Raw genomic sequence first — 22104 nt, forward strand, 5'->3', positions numbered from 1 at the left:
CTAGGAACCTAGTCAACCCTGGCTACCGTGATCCCTGGCAACAACCTCAAGCCTCAACCGCCTTTGCTACTAACTTTGGCAGCACCTCTCGTCCTCTTCCACGTCACTCCACGTACAACACTTCAGGACTTTTTTAAAACCATGTAAACACTTAAGATAATTGCTGAGTTCATTAAACCTTTTTAAACTAAACACCACGTGTATTTCTTCTCGTTTCCGGGCGATCCCATCCCCACTTACGTCACCCGTTACGTCTCCCCTCCCCGCTTCTCATTGGGCGATCCATCGCCCCAATCGTTTCCGTTTCCGGGGATTTGCTATGGTAACAGGAATATATGAATACCTAATTCATGAATAAATTAACCTGACCCTATGTATATACATTTGTTACTACTGGTGCATAGAATTTCATGTTCGCATTGTTGAAGTTGAGTATTCTTTTCTGGGCTGTTGGTATTTGTGAATATTTCAGTTAAAGCTAAAAGCAGACTAACCTTGATTCTGTAATCAAGAAACACTGCGGTATCGTAAGAAGTCGAAAAAGTTGTATTTTGGATTTAAAACTTGACACTCTTTGCGGAATGAGTTATCTTGATGCAGTGTTGTCCTTGTGCGCGTTTGTATATAGCCTTTTACGGACAATGAAAAGAGAAAAAAAGCGGTCTAAGGAAGGGCTCATCCGGATATCGGTATCAGAGTATCTTGATTCTGCCTCCTGATTTCTTTCTGTACATAGCTGATTTTATTTGAAAATTCATTGGTTCTGGAAGGTAGTGTCTTTGCAATTTTGTATAATACACATATATAGAGTTGAATAGTTTTTGAGGGTGAAGTTTTTTCTCTTCGCCATTTTAGGGCAAAACAGCAAAGTTGTTATAACGTTAGCAGGAAATGAAAACATCCGTAAGACCTCAGTTGTTCTGGAACTGATTACAAAGTATGGCAAACACATCCAAGACATCCAACTGACACCTGACAGCAGAGGAGCGCACTATACAGCAACCTTCACCCCACCCTCCCGACCCTTCAAGCTAAAAATCAAAGGTACAACAAAGAGGGGCAACCCGTTTGAAAGAATCTCTCGCAGTATTGTCGAGCCAAAACACGTCCAACTAAGAGTCCTCCATTCTACTTACGACTTCACATTACGCAGAGGAACGAAATCCACAGTCACGTTCCATCTTTACAACTCCGCCAATGTGAACAAGAGGGTGAAGATCAATGTCAAAGACCGGCTTGGTTACGCAAGTATTAATAGCTTAAAAGTTCAAACCATCAGGCGAGGACGGTGGGCGTTCTTCAGTGTTTTATTCACGACCCCGATGAGCGCTGCTATGGGAACATGTGACACGGCGTTTATCTTAGTGTCTGTCATTAATGGCGCTGAGATTCTATCTCAGCCTGTTCAGCTGATCGTGATTGAGTAAATCGAACTGAAAATTGGCCTAAAAATAAGTAGTTAACTTACAAATAACCTAAAATTAGTAGTAAACAGTTAACTGATATTTCATTACTTGGGTTTATATTATGGTCAGCGCTTGTAAAGCTATTAACAGATCACTGGCAATTGGCTTAGAAATCCGTAGTTAACGTTTAATCGGGTGCCCCATCCAGACGCCCTTTATAGCCCGGAGTAGTCCATCGATATAAATCGATATTGATTTTGCCAATCGATAAATCGATAACAATCGATACCGCTGATTTGATTGATATCGATTGTATCGATCAATCGTTAAAAATCGAACTCACACTAAATTTTTGTATCGATTTTTATCGATTGATTGATTATATACATATCGATTTTTTTCGACTTATGTTCTTGAACAATTTCTATCAATGATCGTACGAGGGTCGTGTGGCTAGGGATTCACAGCTTGACACAAACTAGGAGTTGACAGTGAGAAACAAACAGACTCACCACATTAGTAGCAACTCGTAACTCAATAATCGAGAAAACCCGAATTATAACAATTCCGTGTTGTCTGGACAACAAGGCTTAGGAGCGTTTTCATTTGCTTTCTTAGAATATGAAAAAAGGAGAAGAGCTATGATGTTTCTGGTTATTTACTATATTTTTCTGCTTTCTTTGCCTCTCCATTTAGTTGCAGATTTGCTATTATTATGTGGCGAACTGATTGTCATGTTATGCATCGCAGAATTTGTAATTGCCTTGATTTTGTAGCTTTACAAAGCCATCCTATCGTGGATTGCAAGTTGAATTTTCATGCTTGCAGGCGTTCAACTCGATGACACTTTGAATGTTACTTTTCAGACTTTGAGTGTTACTTACTGTACACCAACATTACTTCGTGTTTAGAACCAAACGTATTCGATCACTAGATCGATCATAACTAATCAAGTGCATAACATAATATATACATTTAGTGTTCAAGTAAGATCTTGTATTGAATTCGCTGCTCGACAGGTAGCCAATGAAGGCTACATAGAATAGGTGCATGTTTCTTAAGTGGAAAAAGCAGGATTTACACATTGATGAAATGTGGTGTTCAAGAGACATATTCTCATCGAATATAACACCAATATTGCGTGCTTTAGCGGCCATTGAGATGTTATGACCCGAGATTTTGATTGAGTCAGTAGTAGGCCTGGGACGATAAGAAGAAGATAGTAAAAGCACTTCAGTCTTATCACCATTCATCTTCAAGCTATTCTGCATCATCCATCTGTCGATCTCACCCACACAAGCTTCAAGCTTTGATTTTGCAGGATCAAGCTGGGACAGAGAAGACGATGGAGGAAGAGGTAATATACAATTGAGAGTCGGCGGCATAGAGGTGGAAATTTACGTCATAGCTACGAACAATGTCACCAATTGGTGAGGTATACAATATGAAAAGAACAGGCCCTAAAACAGAACCTGTGGCACCCCATTGTTAAAGCTACGAAGATCAGATTTACCACCTTCCAAACTAACAAATGACTTACGATTGGATAAATAAGACTTGAACCATTCCAGCGCAAGTCCACCAATGCCATATCTTGTTGCAATCCTTTTTAATAAAATGTTGTGATTGATTGTGTCAAAGGCTGCCGACAAATCGAGTAAAACTAGGAAAACAACACATTGATTGTCTATGGCACGTAAGATGTCATTTTGGACTCTTAACAGCGCGGTTTTTACACTGTGGTGTTTCTTATATGCAGATTGGTATGTTTCGTGCAAATCATTTTCCTCCAAGTAGTCAACCAGCTGAGAAGGTTAGGTTAGAGATGGGTCTAAAACTCGAAAATTCTTCAAAAGGCAAAGTCTGCTTCTTTAACGACGGGCAAATCATGGCTTCTTTTAACTGTGACGGCACTACCCCAGAAGTCAACGAAAGATTGACGATCGTTGTGATGGTGGGAAATAGCATATCAAAGCACTGCTTCATAACAATAGCATGGATAGGATCCAGGTTACATGATTTCGAAGTCAAAGGAGTAATCAGCGTTGAGAGGTCATTTGATGTAATTTCGCTGAAAGATAAGAAACGACTTTTGCATGAATCATCTTTAATTTTGACGTATACAGGCTTAACACCTTGTAAATCATGTTGTATGATGAGGCGGATCTTATCCTCAAAATAATCTGCAAACGAATTTGCAAGTTGATCTGATGACGTACACTCGGGATAGTGTTTCTCCGCATTGACATGAAGTACCTTGGTAAAGGTAGAAAATAACACCTTTTGGTTTGACTGATGCTCGTCGATGATGTTAGAGTAGTAATCATGTTTAGCAGAAACTATCAGTTCCCTAACGGCATGACATTGTTTTACATAAAGCTCACGGTCTATAGTGAGACGAGATCGACGCCATTTACGCTCCAATTTTCGACGTTTAGTCTTCTCAGCTTTGATTTCAGGTGTGTAACAAGGCGCTGATGGGCGTTTAGTAACAGTACGTTCAATGCACGGTGCATAGGAATCCAATGCAGAAGAGAGCACAGAATCGTATTGCTGGACCAAGTCAGTTAGATCTCTGTCAGGTGATAGCAAAAGAGAAGATCCAGCAATTTCCTTGGTAAAGCTTTGCATATCCATCCCCTTAAGCTTACGACAACGAGTGACTACTCGAACCGGAGGTGGTTTCTTTATACATACATCACCAAGGATGGCAGAGTGATCAGATATTACAGGATCATAAACGGAAATATTGTTGACGATATGATCAGATGATCGCATAATAACAAGATCTAGCACATGCTTATCTTGATAAGTAGGTTGATCAACAACCTGCTTTAAATAATATTTGCAATAGATCGAGAAATTGCTTTGCAGCTGTGTTAGATGCATCGTCAACATGAAAATTGAAATCACCAACTATCAGAAGTGAACTAGGATGGGTGGCAAAATGCTCCAGAAACAGAGAAAACTCCTCAAAAAAGAGCTTGTTGGACAGATTGTTACGTTTTGAAGGAGGAGGTCTGTAGACAACAAAAAGTAAGATGTTAGTAGGGGAGGAATAAACAAGCATACCTAAAGTCTCAAATGACTTAAACTGTTTGAAAACTACCTTCTTTAAACGTAATGATTTCCTATAGAGTAAACCAACCCCACCACCCCTACCCCTTCTTGCAATATGATAGAATAAAAAAAGTACTTGGATAATAAGCTGCCTGATCAACATATTATTACTTGTGAATTAATAGTTATAAAATCTATTGCACTATCATCGGTATTTTTGAATATTTTCCGTGAACTCAATCCCGCTCAACCCCGTCCAATGCTTTCTTGGAGGCTCTAACAACTATAGAACGTGGCGTCGCAAATGCAAGAGCCCAGAAAAGAATCCGTTACTCATCAGCAAAGCTTCAAAAGATGAAGAAAACTATCGAACTTGCAGTTCGTAACAGGCTGTTAACGTACGGTCGTCACAAGCTTGGAGAAACACTATTTGTCATCAAAGAGCACGATTTTATTCGTACATCAAGATCAAGACGATCGACCCAAAATGAAGCCTCAGTTTTTATCAACGACCTGAAGCGCACACTGGGCCAAGCTCAGTTCGACAAATTCATGGCTGTAATGGGAGACGTGACACTCATGTTTGCTATCGATACAACTGGGAGCATGGCTGATGAGATTGACACAGCCAAACGCATTGCAGTGGATGTTATAAACTATCCACGAGAGAATCCAGTGAATTACATCCTATCGCCATTCAGTGATCCAAGTAAGTAATAATGTATATTTAGTTAGTTTTAGTTCATGTCTGAAGTAATGCAAACATAATGTTGAAAGATAAGCTTCAACCTCCGTCAACTTCCCAAAGACCAGTAGGCGAGTGTACAACTGAGAGGCAGGCGAGAAGCCGGGAGCACGATTGAAAAAACAGTTTTTCTTTTTTCAAGTTTTCAAAAGAGTAAGATCCATATCAAAATCAGTTCCTCTAATTTCCTCAGCCATCTTCTCCATCCGATAAACTACCTATTATCCCCGTTTTTCATTAAAAATATAACGTTTTCCTGCTCTATTTTAATAACTACTGGACCAGTAACCTTCAAAGAAACCACCGAAGGTGCGCTGTTCGTAGATGCCATCAGTAAACTCAAAGCCAAAGGTGGTCGAGATTGTCCTGAGCTAACAATGAAGGGAATCCTAGATGCAATGTATTAGGGACCTGATTGGGGATCACCGCTGTACGTATTTACCGATGCTTCAGCCAAAGATGCCACTCCAGAAAACATCGCAGAAGTCAAATCAATGGCCAAGTATTTGGGAGTTACGATCAATTTTTTCACAACAGGTATTATTTACAACTTTAAGTTAGAAGTATTAAGATTAATTGGACTGTGACGTCACATCATGACTAGCCGACACAACCAGTGCAACCCAAGTTAATGATAATCAGCAATTCGCTAAGTTAAACAGCAATAAACTCTTTTCTGCTTGACTAAAATATTTTTACCCTGAGATTTGTGCAGCTATCCTTGCGATCAAAAATGTTGATTACGCGTTTTAGCGATAAAAATTATATTTTAATAAAGTATGGGAACTCTGGAGTCCCGGGTCACGTGACTGTCATAAAGTAAAAAAAATAAACTTTTTCAATTTGAAGCTTACCTTTTAAATATCATTCCAACGTTGTGCTTGATAGGTCAATGTAGCGGGTCAAGTGTGACGGACAGTCCTTTCATGCAAATAGCTGAAGCCACTTCCGGTTAAATGCTCAGTCTCACCAGTACGACAGAGCTAAAAAATCTCAACGGCTTTACCGGAAGTGTTCTTGGAGGATCCAATATCATCAGCTCTGGGTCAAATATTTCCAACCGCAAGAAGCGAGCAGCTTTGACAGCTAGTAGGTACAGCATCAAGATTGATGACTCGATAGGCAAGATGTCTATCTGTGTCACCACAGACCGTCCAAACCAAGGAGCAGCAATCTCTCTGACAGATTCTCAAGGTGAGTTCCTGTAAACAGAAAATCTTAGTTAAAGGTCGTATGACTAATTACAAGTATTATAGCCTGCGGTTTTGGTATTAATACCACATCTACATAAAATACTTGTTTCTAATTGGTTGATTGGACGTGATTTTTTTTCTTAGTCCCAGTGCGCGGGCGTCCAATTAATTATGCGGGAGCTTACTTCTATGGTTCAGAAATTTTCTCACTAATCGACACCAACGTGTGGTTATAAGAGGAACTTGTTCAAACTGGCTTCCAGTGGTATCTGGAACACCTCAGGGTACAATCGTAGGTCCCATCCTCTTCTTGCTATACATTAACGATATCACAGATCGCATTTCCTCTAATGTGAAACTGTACGCGGACGACACCAAGATTTACAGGCAGCTTATTGACCCTGTTCTAGACACACTAGCTCTTCAACACGATCTAGACCATCTTAGAGAATGGGCATGCACATGGCAGTTACGCTTTAATAATGATAAATGTGAATCTATGCGTATAACCCATTTGCGCGACAAGTCCAAACCGAAGTACATCTTAGGGGAGACTTTAAAGGACGTTAATAGTTTCAAAGATCTTGGTGTTACTATCTCCAATAATCTATCCTGGAGTGAACACATTGGCATCACCGTAAATAAAGCTAACAAAGTCCTAGGGACTATTTTACGAACTGTTGGCACCGCCAATACCACAGTCTTTTCGATGCTATATATCGCGCTTGTAAGACCAATCCTTGAATATGCGTCACCCGTTTGGTGTCCACACCTGGTGAAGGACATAACTGCATTGGAAAAAGTACAAAGAAGAGCTTCCAGACTAGCACTTCGACAAACTAGAGGGGAAATGACATACGAAGAAAGATGTAAAATATTGAAGTGGCCTACTCTCTCGACCCGCAGGGACTACCTAACTCTAGTTGAATGTTACAAAATAAGTTTCGGTTTAGGTATTCTAAATTTCCGTGACTTTTTTGAATTTACGAAAGTTACGTCTACCAGAGCTAATCATTCCTACAAACTTTATGTTAAAGCAGCCAGAGTTAACTGCTACAAATACTCCTTTTTCGTCAGAGTTGTTAATATGTGGAACGATCTACCTAAAGACATTGTTGAAACCGATGGGTTTAGATCATTTAAGCAGAAATTGAAGTCTCACTTAGGTGTTTAATGTTTACATATTGCAGTACACATCGATTAGTATATTTTTTAGTAGAGTCTAGACTAAGGAGGAGACGGGTTCTCTGTTGCTCTGGGTTTCTCGCGCGTGCGCTCATCAGGCGGACAGACTTCATAATCTGTCTGGTGGGTGCGCGTGCGGGGGTGGGGCTCAGGGTGGCGGAGAGCTTGTCTCTCCTTTATTTAGTACATATTCATATACTTATACTTCATTTATAGAGCATTTTTCGCTAATTACGCTGCTTAGGGTCTTTCTTTATAATGCATTTTTGTCATGTTTTGTTGTTTTTCTTGGGAGTTTTCACATAGGGATAACCTCATAACTTCCTTTCAAGTCGCCTATTATTGTGCTTTGTTGTCTTATTTGTATCGCTTTTTGCTAGCCTCTGCTCTTACTTGTATTTTACTATTTGTCAATAATTTATTTGCGATTTGAATAAACTATGTATGTATGTATGTATGTTATCGCATACATCCGGGAACTTTTTTCCGCGTGTTGTTTTTTGAAATGAAAAAGTGGAGTCGGATGCTATCTTCTTCTTTTTTTTACTTCAGAAACGCGTACTTTATATAGATGTATTATTAAAAGGAAATACCACATTAAGCCACTTCCATCAAATGTGCGTAGTATTTTTCATTAATTCTTCTCGAACGGTGGTATTTCTTGTACAACATGCAGTGACCAATCCAAGGTATGCCTGCCTGCCATGTCGTGACCATGTAATATCCTAGCATTCTGATTGAATGAACAGAAATCACTCACGCTCGGGGTGATTTGTGAAAAAGGAAGTCGTAAATTCCGTACTGTTCGATATCTATGATCTACTCCATTCAATCCAACTCCATTCAATTGATTACATGAACAGAAAGCACTCACACGCGCGTTGATTTGCGAAGAAGGATATTGTAAATTCTGTAGTTTTATACTTATAATGTACTCCATTCAATTTCCACTGCATAGCTCTCATAAAATCTACCCACCCATCCCCCTCACCATCCCAAAATGTCGCAGTTATCTCTTCCTGCTAGAGAGATTTATTAATTAATTAATTTTGAAATTATTGCTTAAGAAATAAGATAACGAAAAGAAGAAACTAAAAAACCATCCATCACCTAATCCATCACCACCATCCCAAAATGTCGCAGTTATTTCTTCCTGCTAGAGATTAATTAATTAATTAATTTTGAAATTATTGCTTAAGAAATAAGATAACGAAAAGAAGAAACTAAAAACCACACCTATAATGTATTAGACTGCTCAAATGAACAGCTACGTTAGAAACAAGTTTTGGAAATGTCCTTATATAGTACCTCGAAAAGATGAAAAAAAGAAATTTTAATTAATAGGCATGAGGGATTGAGTTGAGAGTGTTTAGACGAAATAGTTTAGAGTTGGACGCATTTCTCAACACAAACGTTTACAGTCAGCGACCTCTGTCAAAACCTCAAGGAGCTGGATAGACCACTTTATCTTGGGAATAATGTTTTCCCATTTTCGACCACATGTCATTCCCTAGAGTATCATTTCTTTGTTTAAGGGTCGTGGCATGAGAAGACACATAAACTATGGATACAACTCAAGCAAAGAATCTTATTCTCAAGAGAATGACACGTGATCTTACAATAATTTTATATTCTTTTCTTTAGGAGTGACGATTACATCCGGGAAAGTCTCCATGTCCAAGGTTTCGATCTATGAGATTGCTAGTCCCAGAGTAGGGACCTGGACCCTAGTCATTCCTCCAAGTGCTGGACTGCATAATTACTTTGTCAAGTCCACTAGTGACTCCAACATCGACTTTGAATACTACTTTTTGAGGACAATTAGAAGACCTCCCTCTGAAGTCCCGATACCAGAGCCACTGTTGGGTAAGTCGATAAAAAACATAGAGAAACTCAGTTCAAGGCTCAAAAGAAACTCAATAGAAATGTTTTGTCTAAATCCACTGCAGGGCGACCAAGTAAACTGGTCTTGACAGTAGCCGGTGCCGAGAAAATCCGTAAGAACTCAGTTGTTTTAGAACTGATCACAAAGTATGGCAAACACATCCAAGACATCCAACTGACGCCTGACAGCAGAGGAGTGCGCTATACAGCAACCTTCACCCCACCCTCCCGACCCTTCAAGCTAAAGATCAAAGGTACCACAAATAGTGGCAACCAGTTTGAGCGAGTCTCTCGTAACATCGTAGAACCCAAGTCTATTCAACTAAGAGTTTTACATTCAAGCAATGACTTTACTCTACGCAGAGGAACGAGCTCTACCGTCACATTCCATCTTTACAACGCTGCAAACGTAAACAAAGTGGTCAACATACGAGTCAAAGATCGTCTTGGATATGCCAGAGTTCAAGGGAATGTTCGTACAGTTAGGAGAGGACGGGCAACCTTCTTTAGAATAACCTTCACAACACCTGCTGGTGCTAATATCGGTACTAGTGATACCGCTGTTGTAAGTCTTTCGGTTAATAATGGTGCTGAGAGACTATCACAGCCTCTACAGCTCATTGTAGTAGCGTAAAACTTCTTAAAACTTTTATCCATTACGAAAAACATTGACCGATTTGTTTCAGTAACATTTAGTGGATGGAATCTTGTTCTTGTCAATAATAATAAAGTACTTTGTTATATTCTTTGTACATTTTTACTGCAGTGGTTGATCAGTCTGATCCTGCCATCCCCCTTACCCCCAAGGTCCCAAAAGAAAGGAAGACTGTTTGCGTTTGATTGACGTATCGGTCCTACTGTGCGCAATTGCCTGCGTCATTTTGAAGTCCAATGGAGGGTACTTTTGATCGTTACTTTTATTCATTTTAGCAAAAGACTTAAAATGAAGGAACGACTGTCAGCAATCAGAGTAAATCGAGAGACCATGAGAAGAAAGAGAGAGCGCGATTCAGAAATAAACGCTCATTCGAGTAAATCAATACTAATAATGCATGCACTCTCGAGTAAAAACAGTGCTTTCGATTACGCTTTTGAGTTCAAGTATAAAAAGTGATTCCTTTCAACTGAAACTGACCTTATGGGGGGGCGGGGGGGGCGGGGAGATATGCGCTTCTTTGAAATGACCACACATTTGAACTACGATTTTGCAAGTTCGGGCCAACATCAAATGCGATTTTCAAATAGAATTTTTCAAAATAAAACATGCCATAAAATATATCGCAAGTCAATAAAAATTAAGAAACCTGGTAAGACGTGTAAAAATGTAATTTGTATCTTTATACCTCTTATATATTGTACATAATATACTAAACCATCCCATAGGGCCAAGACAACACTGTACCCTTAAATGTACACAACAACACAGGTTCCCTGCTATAGTAGAGTCTCCCTCGTTATCGATTCTGGGCAAAGAAAATGGAAAAATGGGCAGAGAGAGAGAGAGAGAGAGAGAGAGAGAGAGAGAGAGAGATTGAGACTCTGCTGGCAGAAAACAGCATAGTGGTCTGCATTCCATTATATTTGAAAATATATAAGCTGGTTAAGTGGTCAGTCTTGTGAGAGCCAAACATGTTGTTACTCACAGGCAAGATCTTTTCAGATAAACTCCTTCCTTGTCCTTGTTTACCTATTTGTAGCTATTTGTGGCCTTTCTCACGAGGGAGTTGAGTGATGCTTCCTTTGAGGAGGTCAGCTACTGTTGAACTACTAGTTCGCAAGTCCAGGCGTACGTTAAATCTATAAGTGGATATAAAACTGGAACCAAAGAAGATGGTGCTTATTTGTTAAAAACAAGGGACCAACAGTCCCAGCATCTGGAACAAATTGTTGCAACCGTAAATACGAAATCTTCAGCACCTTTAAAAAAGCAAATCAATAACTATATAAAGACTTAAGTTTTACTTAGAACTTTTCAAAAACCATTAAGGAATCCAAAAGGTAAGAAAATGAAGGGAGGTAGTTTCTTACATTAAGTAATTATAGCCGGAAGTAACTAAATATCCTAAAGGGCCGAGGGCATAGTCAAAGGCTATTCCGTAATACGGTTGATGTTATTGATGGAATTAAAGACATGTACAGCGATAGATTGCACATATTTATTATACAATACCCTCATATAATATAAAAATACCATTGACATAACTCTAGTATATCAATAACATCATTCCTACAGGTAATTGACCTTGTTTACCACATTTCATGGCCTGCTGTTGGTGACATCGTGTGATTCTAAACTGATTCATGTGAAACTACTGATCGGTGTATTATCTCTGCAGTTGCTTCCTCCCTTTTCCTGAAACCCTTTTTAGCTTGCCTGGGCTCATAACTTGGTGAAATCAAAGAGATGCCGGTTCTCTGAGAAACAGAAATAAAATAGATTGAAATATAAGGACGTGCGTTGCGTACTTATAATTGCAAATATAATTTGTCAAATACTGAAGCCTGATTTATCAATGCGAGTTCAAGTTCCATGTAAACAACAATCTCCCCTGTCCCGGCTCAGTTCTTAGGCGGTCTGGCATTGAGTTCTTTGCATGGATCGGGTTTCAACAACACGTATGAAAGAATAGGACAAAATGGACATTATTCCAGGTTCTTTTTGACAAAAGGCAGTATCTTGGTAATTGCAAGGATTGTTCAAAAGAAGAATCCAGAACATAATAAAATAATAGTGAATCAGTGAAACCGGCCGCCACATCCACGAAGTCGTAACTCTTCCAGCGGTATGCGGGTAATGACACAACATGTACATTGTAACGCTTTGAATTACAGGTCCGCCCACTGCCATTGGCTATAAAAACTAACAAGCTTTCAGAAATCGGCATTCAGGCGGCTGGTTTGGTTTAAACATGGTGCTGAAGGCATTGGTTGCCGCTTTTTGCGTCTTTGCATTAAGAATCTCTTCTTTCTTTGGTGTTTCAGATTTACCGATGTGTGTGGAGAAAACCACTGCAGCTCCTCCAAGTACTATACTTCCCAACGTCACCAGCATACCAATGTCACTTCCGACTAATATCTCTTTCGGTCCCACTAGCATTGGCCACAAAGTCTCAGATTTACCGACGAGCGGAGAAAATGCGACTGCAATTTCTCCAACTGTTTTATCTCCCAACGTCACCAGCATGCCAATGTCACTTCCAACTAATATCTCTTTCAGTCCCACTGGCATTCCGTTCCCACTTCCTACAAATGGTTCTCCGAGTGAAGACTTTGTTCGTCGCAACATGATGAGGTACTTCCGTGGCTCAGATAGAACGGTAGAACTTTTCCAGCCCAAGTTGAAAAAGGAGGCCTTAACGTTTGTTAAGGAGATAAAGACCTACACAAGCCGCTCGACACCTTCAAAAACATTTTTCGACGCTATTAATGACATCGAAGTGGGCGTTGCACAAGCAAGAACTGCCGGACCAAGAGTGCGCTATTCCGAAAAGAAGATCAAAACCATCAAAAATACTATCACACTTGCAGTTGACAAACGTATGTATCAGTTTGCTCGGCAGCGACTTGGACAGGCATTATTCCTCATCGATGATCACAATTCTAGACGCACTTCGAGGTCGAAAAGATCAACAGCACCCGATACGTCATCTTTCATTAAAGATCTGAAGAGATCGATAGGAGATGATAAGTTTGATAAATTAATGGCTGTAAGGGGAGACGTGACACTTATGTTTGCTATTGATACAACTGGGAGCATGTCTGATGAGATTGAGACAGCCAAACGTATGGCAATCGATGTGGTGAACTATCTGAGAGAAAATCCAGTCAATTACATTCTGGCACCATTTAGTGATCCCGGTAAGTGATATAATCATCACCTATTCCCTTGTATTCTGTATTCTCATTGTTCTATATAGATGAAATAGAAAGTTAAGACTTAGTCTACGTTGTTTCATACCTATACACTCAACGCAGTATCAGTTATTGCGCCTTTGGGTAGAGGGACCTTAACTCTGGTCGGATTTGCTCCATGCCGTCTTGCATTGCTATTCTCTTGGCAACAAACGGTTTTGGATGTGCCTTGAAATGAACATATTTGAGCACTATGGCTTCCATTTTAGGATAGAATTAATGTTTGTTTTCATAAATAAATGCAAGCCAATTAAATACTGAGTACATTCTTACGTTCATGGTAATGATTATTTTAATAGAAACAGGAGCAGTTGTGTTTGAAGAAAACACCAATGCAGCAGGATTTGTAAAAGCCATAAGCAATCTCAGAGCCTCAGGCGGGGGAGATTGTCCTGAACTTACTATGACTGGCATCTTAAATGCCATATACGAAGGACCAGACCCAGGGTCACCGCTGTACGTGTTTACTGATGCCTCAGCTAAGGATGCCACCGACAAAAATATCAGAGACGTTATTACTATGGCAAAATATGAAGATATAACGATCAACTTTTATACAACAGGTAGACTTGCACATCAAAACAATATTTCTTTTTTTTCTTTTTCTTCTTCTTCTTCTTCTTGAGAAAATAATTGGTACAGACTGAGATTGACGCAAGAGCTCGTTGAGAGGGTTGCTTTGGGGAAATCATTCAAAATTATGGGATGTGAAAAAAGAAATACTGGCAGCCCCTAATCTAATCTTCCAATCTATCAAAATAAAGCTATTATCTGAATAGTGGGCAACAGTGCTTATTGAGACGTAGAATGTTTTTAAACAGTTAAAACTCTGACTTAACAATGCCAAACTGTCCTGCATAAAGCACACCCCTTGAGAGGGAAAGAGATAGAGATATAGAGACGGAGAAATCCTTTCCACCGCGGTTTGATCTACCCAATCGTTCCAATCACATCGTGTCTTCTTTTCTCCTTTTTTAGGCAGCCTATGCGGTAAATCCATAGTAGACAATCCCTTTTTAAAAATAGCAGAGGCTACGTCAGGACAAGTGTTACGTTTAAGTGGTAGCGGGGAGCTTGGCCTTTTAAAGAGTTTAACAAAAAGTGGCATTGATGAATCCAGCACCATCACCTCGGGTTCCAGTCGAACAACACGCAGGAAGCGCAGTGTAGGGAGTAAAAGATATAGCATCTGGGTTGACGATTCAGCAAAATCCATATCTATCTCTATTACGACAGACAACTCAAACAAGTGACCGTTAATATCTCTCTTAGATCCTACAGGTATTTATGAAACAGAGACATTTTTTAACGAAAAATCTTAAATCAACCGTAAATGAATTTGACTAAAACTCGATCGTTTGCAGTCAGTCTATAATTCTTTCATGAAGGCGGTAAACTTTAGAAAAATAAAGTAGAATATAGAACTTTGGATACCGCACTGATTTTCCGCCTTTAACATGGATTTGTATACAGATCTGCAGCAAATCCGCTTATATTTTTGCAGGAGTCAAGGTTACTTCCGGCAAGGTCTCCATGTCGAAAGCTTCAGTCTATCAGATCACGAGTCCAAGAGTAGGAGTCTGGACTCTCGTTATTCCTTCCACTGTGGGCCCGTACAACTTCTTTGTCAGATCTCACGGTGACAAAAATATTGACTTTAAATATTTTTTACTCGTGCTGTCGAGGACCAAACCTTATGAAGTACCATCAATGTATCCACTCATAGGTAAGCTGGAGGACTCAATACTGATGACCCTGATCGATTAAAAAATGTGTAATGCAAACAAGAGCCTATGACAAAAATCTTTTTCTCCTTAAAATCGAAGCTAACTCACGTTGTCCAAAATCAGACGAGCTTTGAGGCGAAGCAAAGCTAATTCTTTGAATTGTTATTCGTGAAAATTATTCTTTTATTATCTATTTTATTATTCCAGAATATACTTCTTGTCCCTTGTTATTCCGTTGCATCCTTCTTGTCAGGAATTAATACTAACGTCGTATTTTTGGGAATCACTTGCAGGGCAACAGACTAAAGTGATTATTATGCTAGCTGGTGCCAACAAAATCCTGAAAAACACAGTGATGTTAGAACTTATCACAAGGCATGGCGACCACATCCAGGACATTACGCTAACACCTGACGCCGAGGGAGTCCGATACACCGCAACCTTTACCTCACCCTCCCGTCCATTCAAACTCAAAATCAAAGGCACCACAAAGAGTGGAAACGCGTTTCAAAGAATTTCACGTGGTGTTGAAGAACCAAAATCCGTTCAGCTCAGAATTTTGTACTCCGGAGACGAATTCACTTTAAAACGAGGAGAGGTATCGACCGTCACCTTCCGCCTCTACAACGCCGCCCGAGTGAATAAGATAATAAACATTGAAGTAAAAGATAGACTAGGATTTGCAGCTAACCCAAGAAGAAATAAGCGCACACTTAGAAAAGGACGGAGGGCTTTCTTTAGGATAGAGTTCACGACACCTAGAAACGCTACCGTCGGCGCTAAAGATACGGCCCTTGTTTCACTGTCTGTTAATAACGGCGAGGAAAGAGTGTCTATGCCTGTGCAGCTTCTTGTAGTGGAATAATCAAAATCCCAACTGATGAACACATTTGATCAACATAATTCATTTGCCTAACGCTTATAGTACTGTATTTCTTGTAGCATGTGTAAATGCCAAGGAGAAATTATGATTCAAAAATCGATGATTCGAAGTGGACCTCGTCCGTTAATTTGTGAAATATTCAGAGAATAAAAATGTATAATTAAGTAGCGATTACCACTGTAGACCTAAAGGGTAAACTAAAGCTTTGGAACTTAGCAATGTTAAAAATTCGTCAATTGTTTGGGCATACTCAGAATCTTAAACAATTTGTCTCGACTGCACAAAACAAACTCTATCAACTCTAGAGTGCATGGAATTTACCTAAAATTAACAAACGAAATAAACAACACCTGCAAAAACAAAGTTTCAGACATACTGTAAGAATTTAATTCCGAAGAAAGCACGAGGAAGCTGTACGAGAGAGGAGAAGAGTACAGGAGACAAGAGGAGAGAACCCAGACGCATGCTGTGCATTGCACGCAACAAGACTGTTGCTGTGTGTGTTTACCCCAAACTTGTTGAACGCAACGTTGCATGTAACAAATCTGAAGTTGAATCGCGCTCTACTCTTGCAACATTGCGCGCAACAAATTTCATCATGTGAACATGGCTGCAACATTACCAACAACATTTTGAAATTTCCAGCCAATCAGCTTGCACCAAATTTATAACTGCTGACCAAATATCTTAACATAGCAGGCTGACACAAGCGATGTTGCGTGATTTTATTGCAATGTGTGTCCCCCCAATTTAATTTTGTTGCTCACAATGTTGCGTGCAATGTTGCACCGTGTGTCAGCACCTTAATGCCCTACTGAATTGTTCACCGGGAACGTCAAAATTCTAAATGTCCCCTAAAACTGTACGAGAAAGGAGAAGGAGAGAACCCAGACGCATGCTGTGACAGACAAAGGATTCCATCCGTTAAAAAGTATTTTCATATGAGATCCGGAAGTCATTTTTTACGTGAAAGACGGTACACTAATGCCCTATAATTGTTTGCCGGGAACAGCAAATTTCTTTTTAACCACGAGTTAAGGGCCACATATTTCTTGTATCCGATATCATAAAGAAATTCCAAAACAAATATGAGGTTGCTTCCAGCCACCCTAGCGGTTGCTTCAGTAAATAAGTAATCTTTTGTAAAAGTATAATCTTCTTTTGTAAAAATGTACCCAAAAAGGTGCACGAGAGAGGAAAGGACAGAACAGAAGAGCCCACACGCAAAAGATGGCAGACTAATGCCGGGAACAATATTTTTTTAAAGGCCACCTCTATCGGATCAGATATCATCTTAGATTACATTGTGACTGCCAAAACAAATATAACAGCTTGTTTCCAGCCAGCAGTTCAGTTTTGTAGTAAACAAGGAGTTGTGGCTTTTGTAAAAATGTCCCTTGAAAGATGCGCACGTTTGGGGATCTTAGTGGTAATTACCATCCACATCGTAAGTTCACTGGACCTTTTCTCAACCATGGATTTAGCAAGGGATTCTATCATAAAGCATTCGACTTTTCAAACAATGGGACTAAGGGCAGTCGTCGTTGGACGTGGCAAGAGTGGGTCTACTTTGACTTCGAGTGCTGTTAACCACTATTCAAACAAATTCCTCCAAGTCCTGAACGAAATCGAGCGAGGCATAGCTGAAGGGTCTCAAAGAGGGTCCCGAAATTCCCAGCAAAAGCTTAAGCTGCTCAAGACCTCAATTCAAGAAGCAGTGAAAAAGAAAATGTACCAATTTGCTCGTAACCAACTCGGTAGAGCTTTCTACCTGATCCACAAGAACGCTTCAACCACTGGTCGATCTAGGCGACACAGAAGAGCATCAGTTGCAAGCACAGTTTCAACGTTTGTAAGAGATATCAAAACCTCATTACCTATTGATAAATATGACGAATTTTTTGCAGTAGATGGAGAAGTGACTTTGACGTTTGCTATTGATACAACTGGGAGTATGGCAGACGAGATAGCCGCTGCAAAACAAATAGCGATTGATGTCATTAACATCAAAAGAAACAAGCCGGTGAATTATATTCTTTCTCCTTTTGGAGATCCAGGTGAGTAGAATGGAAAAACGTCTCGATCTTTGGCTGACAATATCAAGTTTAGGAGCTAGGTTGGTAGGCGCTGCCAACAAAGCAATAGGTCCAACGATGGATCCTCAGTGTGTCATACACTATCTTTTGACTCCTTTATTATAAAAGTAGTCTGTTTTAATTAGCTTTTAGATGCTATTGAACTGAGCACGGATGGAGAGAGAGAGAGAGAGAGAGAGAGAAAGAGTGTGTGAAGTGCGAACCGTCAGCTTCCATGCCATTGACAGCAGTTGAACTGTAACCGAAAGAACCACTGACGTTAATACTAGTTACTTTAACTACAGCGGACTAACAAGAACAACGATATCACCAAACTGACAAATAGAAAAGAAACATAATTATTCGGAAGAATGAAACTTGTTCTAAACTTGATTTAAGAATTGGTAATACGAAGATGTCGATGGCATGGTTTTTTGTTTTGTTCTCTTGATAAATTTGATCGGCAATACCGCATCACTAAGGTCACAACTGAGTTCTATTTCTGTTCAAATATTAGAACCGCACGATTCCTCTCCAGGGGTCGGTGATCTTGTCATATATTTTGGATTGGATCCATGCACTTAACCCTTTGGATGAAATAACTCAATTTGTTAACTTAGAGAGCATACATATATCCGTGTGAAAAAGTTAACAAAATTACGTACAAATTAGTGCAAAGTTTTAAAGATCTACGATCTACGGAGGTCTACTGAACTTACTAATTTGTGCAATTTCTTACAAAGTTTTTCACGGACATTTGATATGCACTCCAATACATTCCTTGGTCCAGCACATTCGCTTTACAAATACATCTTTGGACTTGAATAGGCCTTACCTTGGATAAACGTAACATGTTGATATACTGCACTGCAACAACCAATGAATACAGTCCAATCAGCAACAGTCACATGAAAAGGGCCTTATCTTAATGCAGTCACCAATTTAATCCATCCATCTATTGGCCAGTAGGTCAGTGGACAATCGTTCAGCCGATCGGTCAGTGTTTATTGGTTTTGATAACTTAAATTTTCTTATCTTCCGAGTCTTTACTTTTTCTTTTGTTTAGAAATGGGCCCAATTACATTCAGAGATAAATCCGAGAACGCATCATTTGTGTCCGACATAAATAACCTTAAAGCAAAAGGCGGAGGAGATTGCCCAGAATTAACCTTCCAAGGTATAAGGGAGGCACTTAATGAGGCACCTGAAACGGGATCGCCGCTGTACGTATTTACCGACGCTTCAGCAAAGGACAACGACTTAGTGGATGACGTTATCGACTTTGCCATGAATCTTGACATTACCGTAAATTTTTTTATAACAGGTAGGAAATACATTTTTGTTCTTCGTAGCAAATGGATGAAAACTGAAGCGGTTATAGGAAATTGAGTCAAAAGTTGCCTCCATGACATTTATGCAAAAGGCCTGTACTAACAGCTCACGTGACCCTCACTGTTGCAGTGTAAGACAGATATTCGAATTAAATGTCTATTTCACATCTAAAAGTTTTTACCTAAATAACTGTTGTCTAATATTACAGGAAGTGGATATCCTTGCAGGGCGGGAGACACCAATTTTGCCAAACTTGCCCAAGCAACGTCAGGCCGGGTACTGCGGTTCAAGAATGCAAACGAAATGCTAAAAATGAGCAACTACATTGGCAAAAGTCTTCCTGGGTTCAACATTATTACCACAGGTTCTAGCCCCTTGGCAAAGAGAAAGCGAAGGTCTTCTGGTAACAAAACCTACAAATTCCCAATTGACGAGTCTGTTGAAACCATGTTAGTCTGCTTCAATTCGGATACAAGGAATGATGGCCGGGGTGTTGTCTTGAAAGATCCATCAGGTAAATATGACAAATTTCCGATGGTTTTGCGTGGTATGTACTCTTATTTATCACGATATGACGTCGACATATGGTCAACATTTTATTTAAGGCGTAGCCGAGAAACAGTTTCTAGCGCGCACTACTGCATGGCTCCGTTCGCAAGCGATTCGTAATTTGTTGGTATGCTCTCTTATTTAAAACGGGTCTCACCCAATCAGAAAGCGAGAAACTTTACATTTGTAGCAAATTATGGTACCTTTTGCTCCAATGAATGGCTGAAGAACATCAGTGAAATTTCTAAAAATTTCCGATTTAAATTTCCTATGCGAGGCCATTATTATTCTCTTGTTATTCGAATTAACCGTCGTATTGTCTTATTCCAAAGGTACTGTGATAACCTCAGAAAAAGTTTCCTTATCAACGACTACACTTTACGAGATCAAAACCCCCGAGATAGGCCAGTGGTCCTTACAGATATCACCATCTGTGATCTCAGGAAAGTATACCTTTGATGTCAAATCCACTAGTGAGGCTATCGTTGACTTCAGTCACTACTTCCTTGTTACGATTCAAAGACCTCGGTCCAAAGTTGAAATCTACACATCAAATCCAATTATTGGTGAGTCCCAATGACGTCAATAATACAATTGTTTTATCATTGGTTTTGGTAAATGAAAATGGTAGGTCATAAATGATTGGTGTAATATCCTTCTTCCTTCTCTCGAGCGCCAAAATATATGCACTCATCATTTATGGAGGGGAGTTGTGTAAGGTCTGACATTGACAAATCTCCATCATTTACCATTTGTTTCGTTTCTATAACAAGCTTCACGGCCTTTCAAGGTTTTTCTTACAAAGGCTTCTTCTTTTGCTTTGCTTGTTTCAGGAAAGTCGAGTGAGCTCTTCATAAATGTAGTTGGTGCTGGCACGATCAACCGACACACACTGAAGCTAGAACTCATAACAGAACACAACCAACACATCCAGAATGTCAACCTCACATCAAATGACACTGACGGAAAGCGCTACATTGCGACATTCTTACCACCCACCCGACCCCTCAAACTGAAAATCAAAGGCATTACTAAGCACGGTAATCCTTTTGAACGCATCTCCCATTACATCATCCAACCAAAGTCAGTTCTACTTGGGCTGTTTTTCTGTAAAACAGAAAACACCATAAAAAGAGGAGGAAAGTCGACAACTGTGTTTCGTCTCTACAATGCCGCTCCTGTTGACAAGGATCTGGTCATCAAAGTCAGAGATAAGAGGGGATTTGCTCAACCACTACGCAGAACAAGACGAAGAATCAGAAGAGGACGGATGGGGTTCTTCAGTGTTTCTTTTCGAGCTCCTACGAATGTGGCTATTGGTACTGACAACACTGCCACTGTTATAGTATTAGTGAACAATGGTGAAGAAAAGCTGATAGAGACAATTCAAATGAATGTTATACCTTAGATTTAGAATGTGTGATACTGTGGATAGATATTGTAAGTGAAGAAAGCAATGAGAGGCAATTTAAATTAATGCCATACCTTGGATTTAGAATACAAAATGTGTGATTGATAGATATTGTAATGTGGCTATAGTTACTGATGACAATGCTATTGCTATATTATCAGTGAAGAAGACAAGGAGAAGTTGATAGAGTTGGTCCAACTGATTGTTTAGATTTAGTAAACACTCACAGAATGTGTGGTTTTAACACACAAATGATATTCATACTGTCATATTGTAGGAGAGCAAAGAAAATGATTGACAACTATAGGTTATCAAAACGATGGTTATATCTTAGTATATAGCAATATTCACTGTTTACAGACATTGACGTCAGGAATCTTTCTCAATTTGCCAACCATTAAAACAAAAGATCTCTTTCTTTCAATAGCCTAGTAAGAGCTCTGATTGGTACATTAATATCAATAGGTGACCTCAGCATAAACATTGCTATAGTAGGATAAACACAATATCTTAACATTTAATATATACAGTGGAATAAACATTGTGCACTGCATTCATGTATCACATTAACACATTAATTAAATTGGTGAATAAGCCATGCCCTGACTTTCATTAGTCCAGAGGTTGTTTCAGAGTACTAATAAAAGATTTTTTTATAATGGGTTGCTATATTTTTATAGTATAAGTGAAACTAGAAAAGTACTTTTGCAAACAGTCAAGACTATTGAAACTTTACAGCAAA

At 39.5% G+C, this 22104-nt stretch overlaps 5 protein-coding genes and 1 long non-coding RNA gene across 6 annotated transcripts in view; 5 read left to right on the top strand and 1 right to left on the bottom strand.

Moving 5' to 3' along the window:
* LOC148908740 (von Willebrand factor A domain-containing protein 7-like) overlaps positions 1-2108 on the top strand; it is a 48970-nt gene extending 46862 nt beyond the window's left edge. Inside the window, exon 5 of the mRNA XM_089034935.1 lies at positions 856-2108. Within this exon, the coding sequence (XP_088891061.1) occupies positions 856-1427 (572 nt within the window). The 3' untranslated portion in view covers positions 1428-2108. The remainder of the gene's footprint in view (positions 1-855) is intronic.
* LOC148908741 (uncharacterized) overlaps positions 1-6181 on the bottom strand; it is a 48529-nt gene extending 42348 nt beyond the window's left edge. Inside the window, exon 1 of the long non-coding RNA XR_016120664.1 lies at positions 6066-6181. This is a non-coding gene — a long non-coding RNA (uncharacterized LOC148908741). The remainder of the gene's footprint in view (positions 1-6065) is intronic.
* On the top strand, positions 4806-5618 carry LOC148908742 (von Willebrand factor A domain-containing protein 7-like). The gene is made up of 2 exons (XM_089034951.1): positions 4806-5173; positions 5483-5618. The coding sequence occupies exons 1-2, from the start codon at positions 4821-4823 to the stop codon at positions 5616-5618; spliced, it is 489 nt and encodes a 162-aa protein (XP_088891077.1). The 5' UTR covers positions 4806-4820.
* On the top strand, positions 6168-10216 carry LOC116303307 (uncharacterized). Its single transcript, XM_089034946.1, has 3 exons — positions 6168-6405; positions 9234-9455; positions 9539-10216. The coding sequence occupies exons 1-3, from the start codon at positions 6168-6170 to the stop codon at positions 10105-10107; spliced, it is 1029 nt and encodes a 342-aa protein (XP_088891072.1). The 3' UTR covers positions 10108-10216.
* A 2155-nt stretch (positions 10217-12371) lies between these two features.
* Positions 12372-16358, top strand: LOC116303312 (uncharacterized). The gene is made up of 5 exons (XM_031712837.2): positions 12372-13331; positions 13685-13948; positions 14364-14666; positions 14890-15111; positions 15406-16358. The coding sequence occupies exons 1-3, from the start codon at positions 12383-12385 to the stop codon at positions 14636-14638; spliced, it is 1488 nt and encodes a 495-aa protein (XP_031568697.1). The 5' UTR covers positions 12372-12382; the 3' UTR covers positions 14639-14666; positions 14890-15111; positions 15406-16358.
* A 950-nt stretch (positions 16359-17308) lies between these two features.
* Positions 17309-22021, top strand: LOC116303282 (hemicentin-1). The gene is made up of 5 exons (XM_031712797.2): positions 17309-18052; positions 19137-19394; positions 19611-19916; positions 20284-20517; positions 20785-22021. Exons 1-5 carry the CDS (start codon positions 17386-17388, stop codon positions 21357-21359), a joined length of 2040 nt encoding a protein of 679 aa, XP_031568657.1. The 5' UTR covers positions 17309-17385; the 3' UTR covers positions 21360-22021.
* Positions 22022-22104: the final 83 nt, after the last annotated feature.

The sequence above is a fragment of the Actinia tenebrosa genome, unplaced genomic scaffold, assembly GCF_029948245.1.
Source record: "Actinia tenebrosa isolate PJP-AT-01 unplaced genomic scaffold, QUT_ActTen_1.0 PGA_scaffold3__52_contigs__length_22856419, whole genome shotgun sequence".
In the NCBI taxonomy this organism is placed as follows: Eukaryota; Metazoa; Cnidaria; class Anthozoa; order Actiniaria; family Actiniidae; genus Actinia; species Actinia tenebrosa.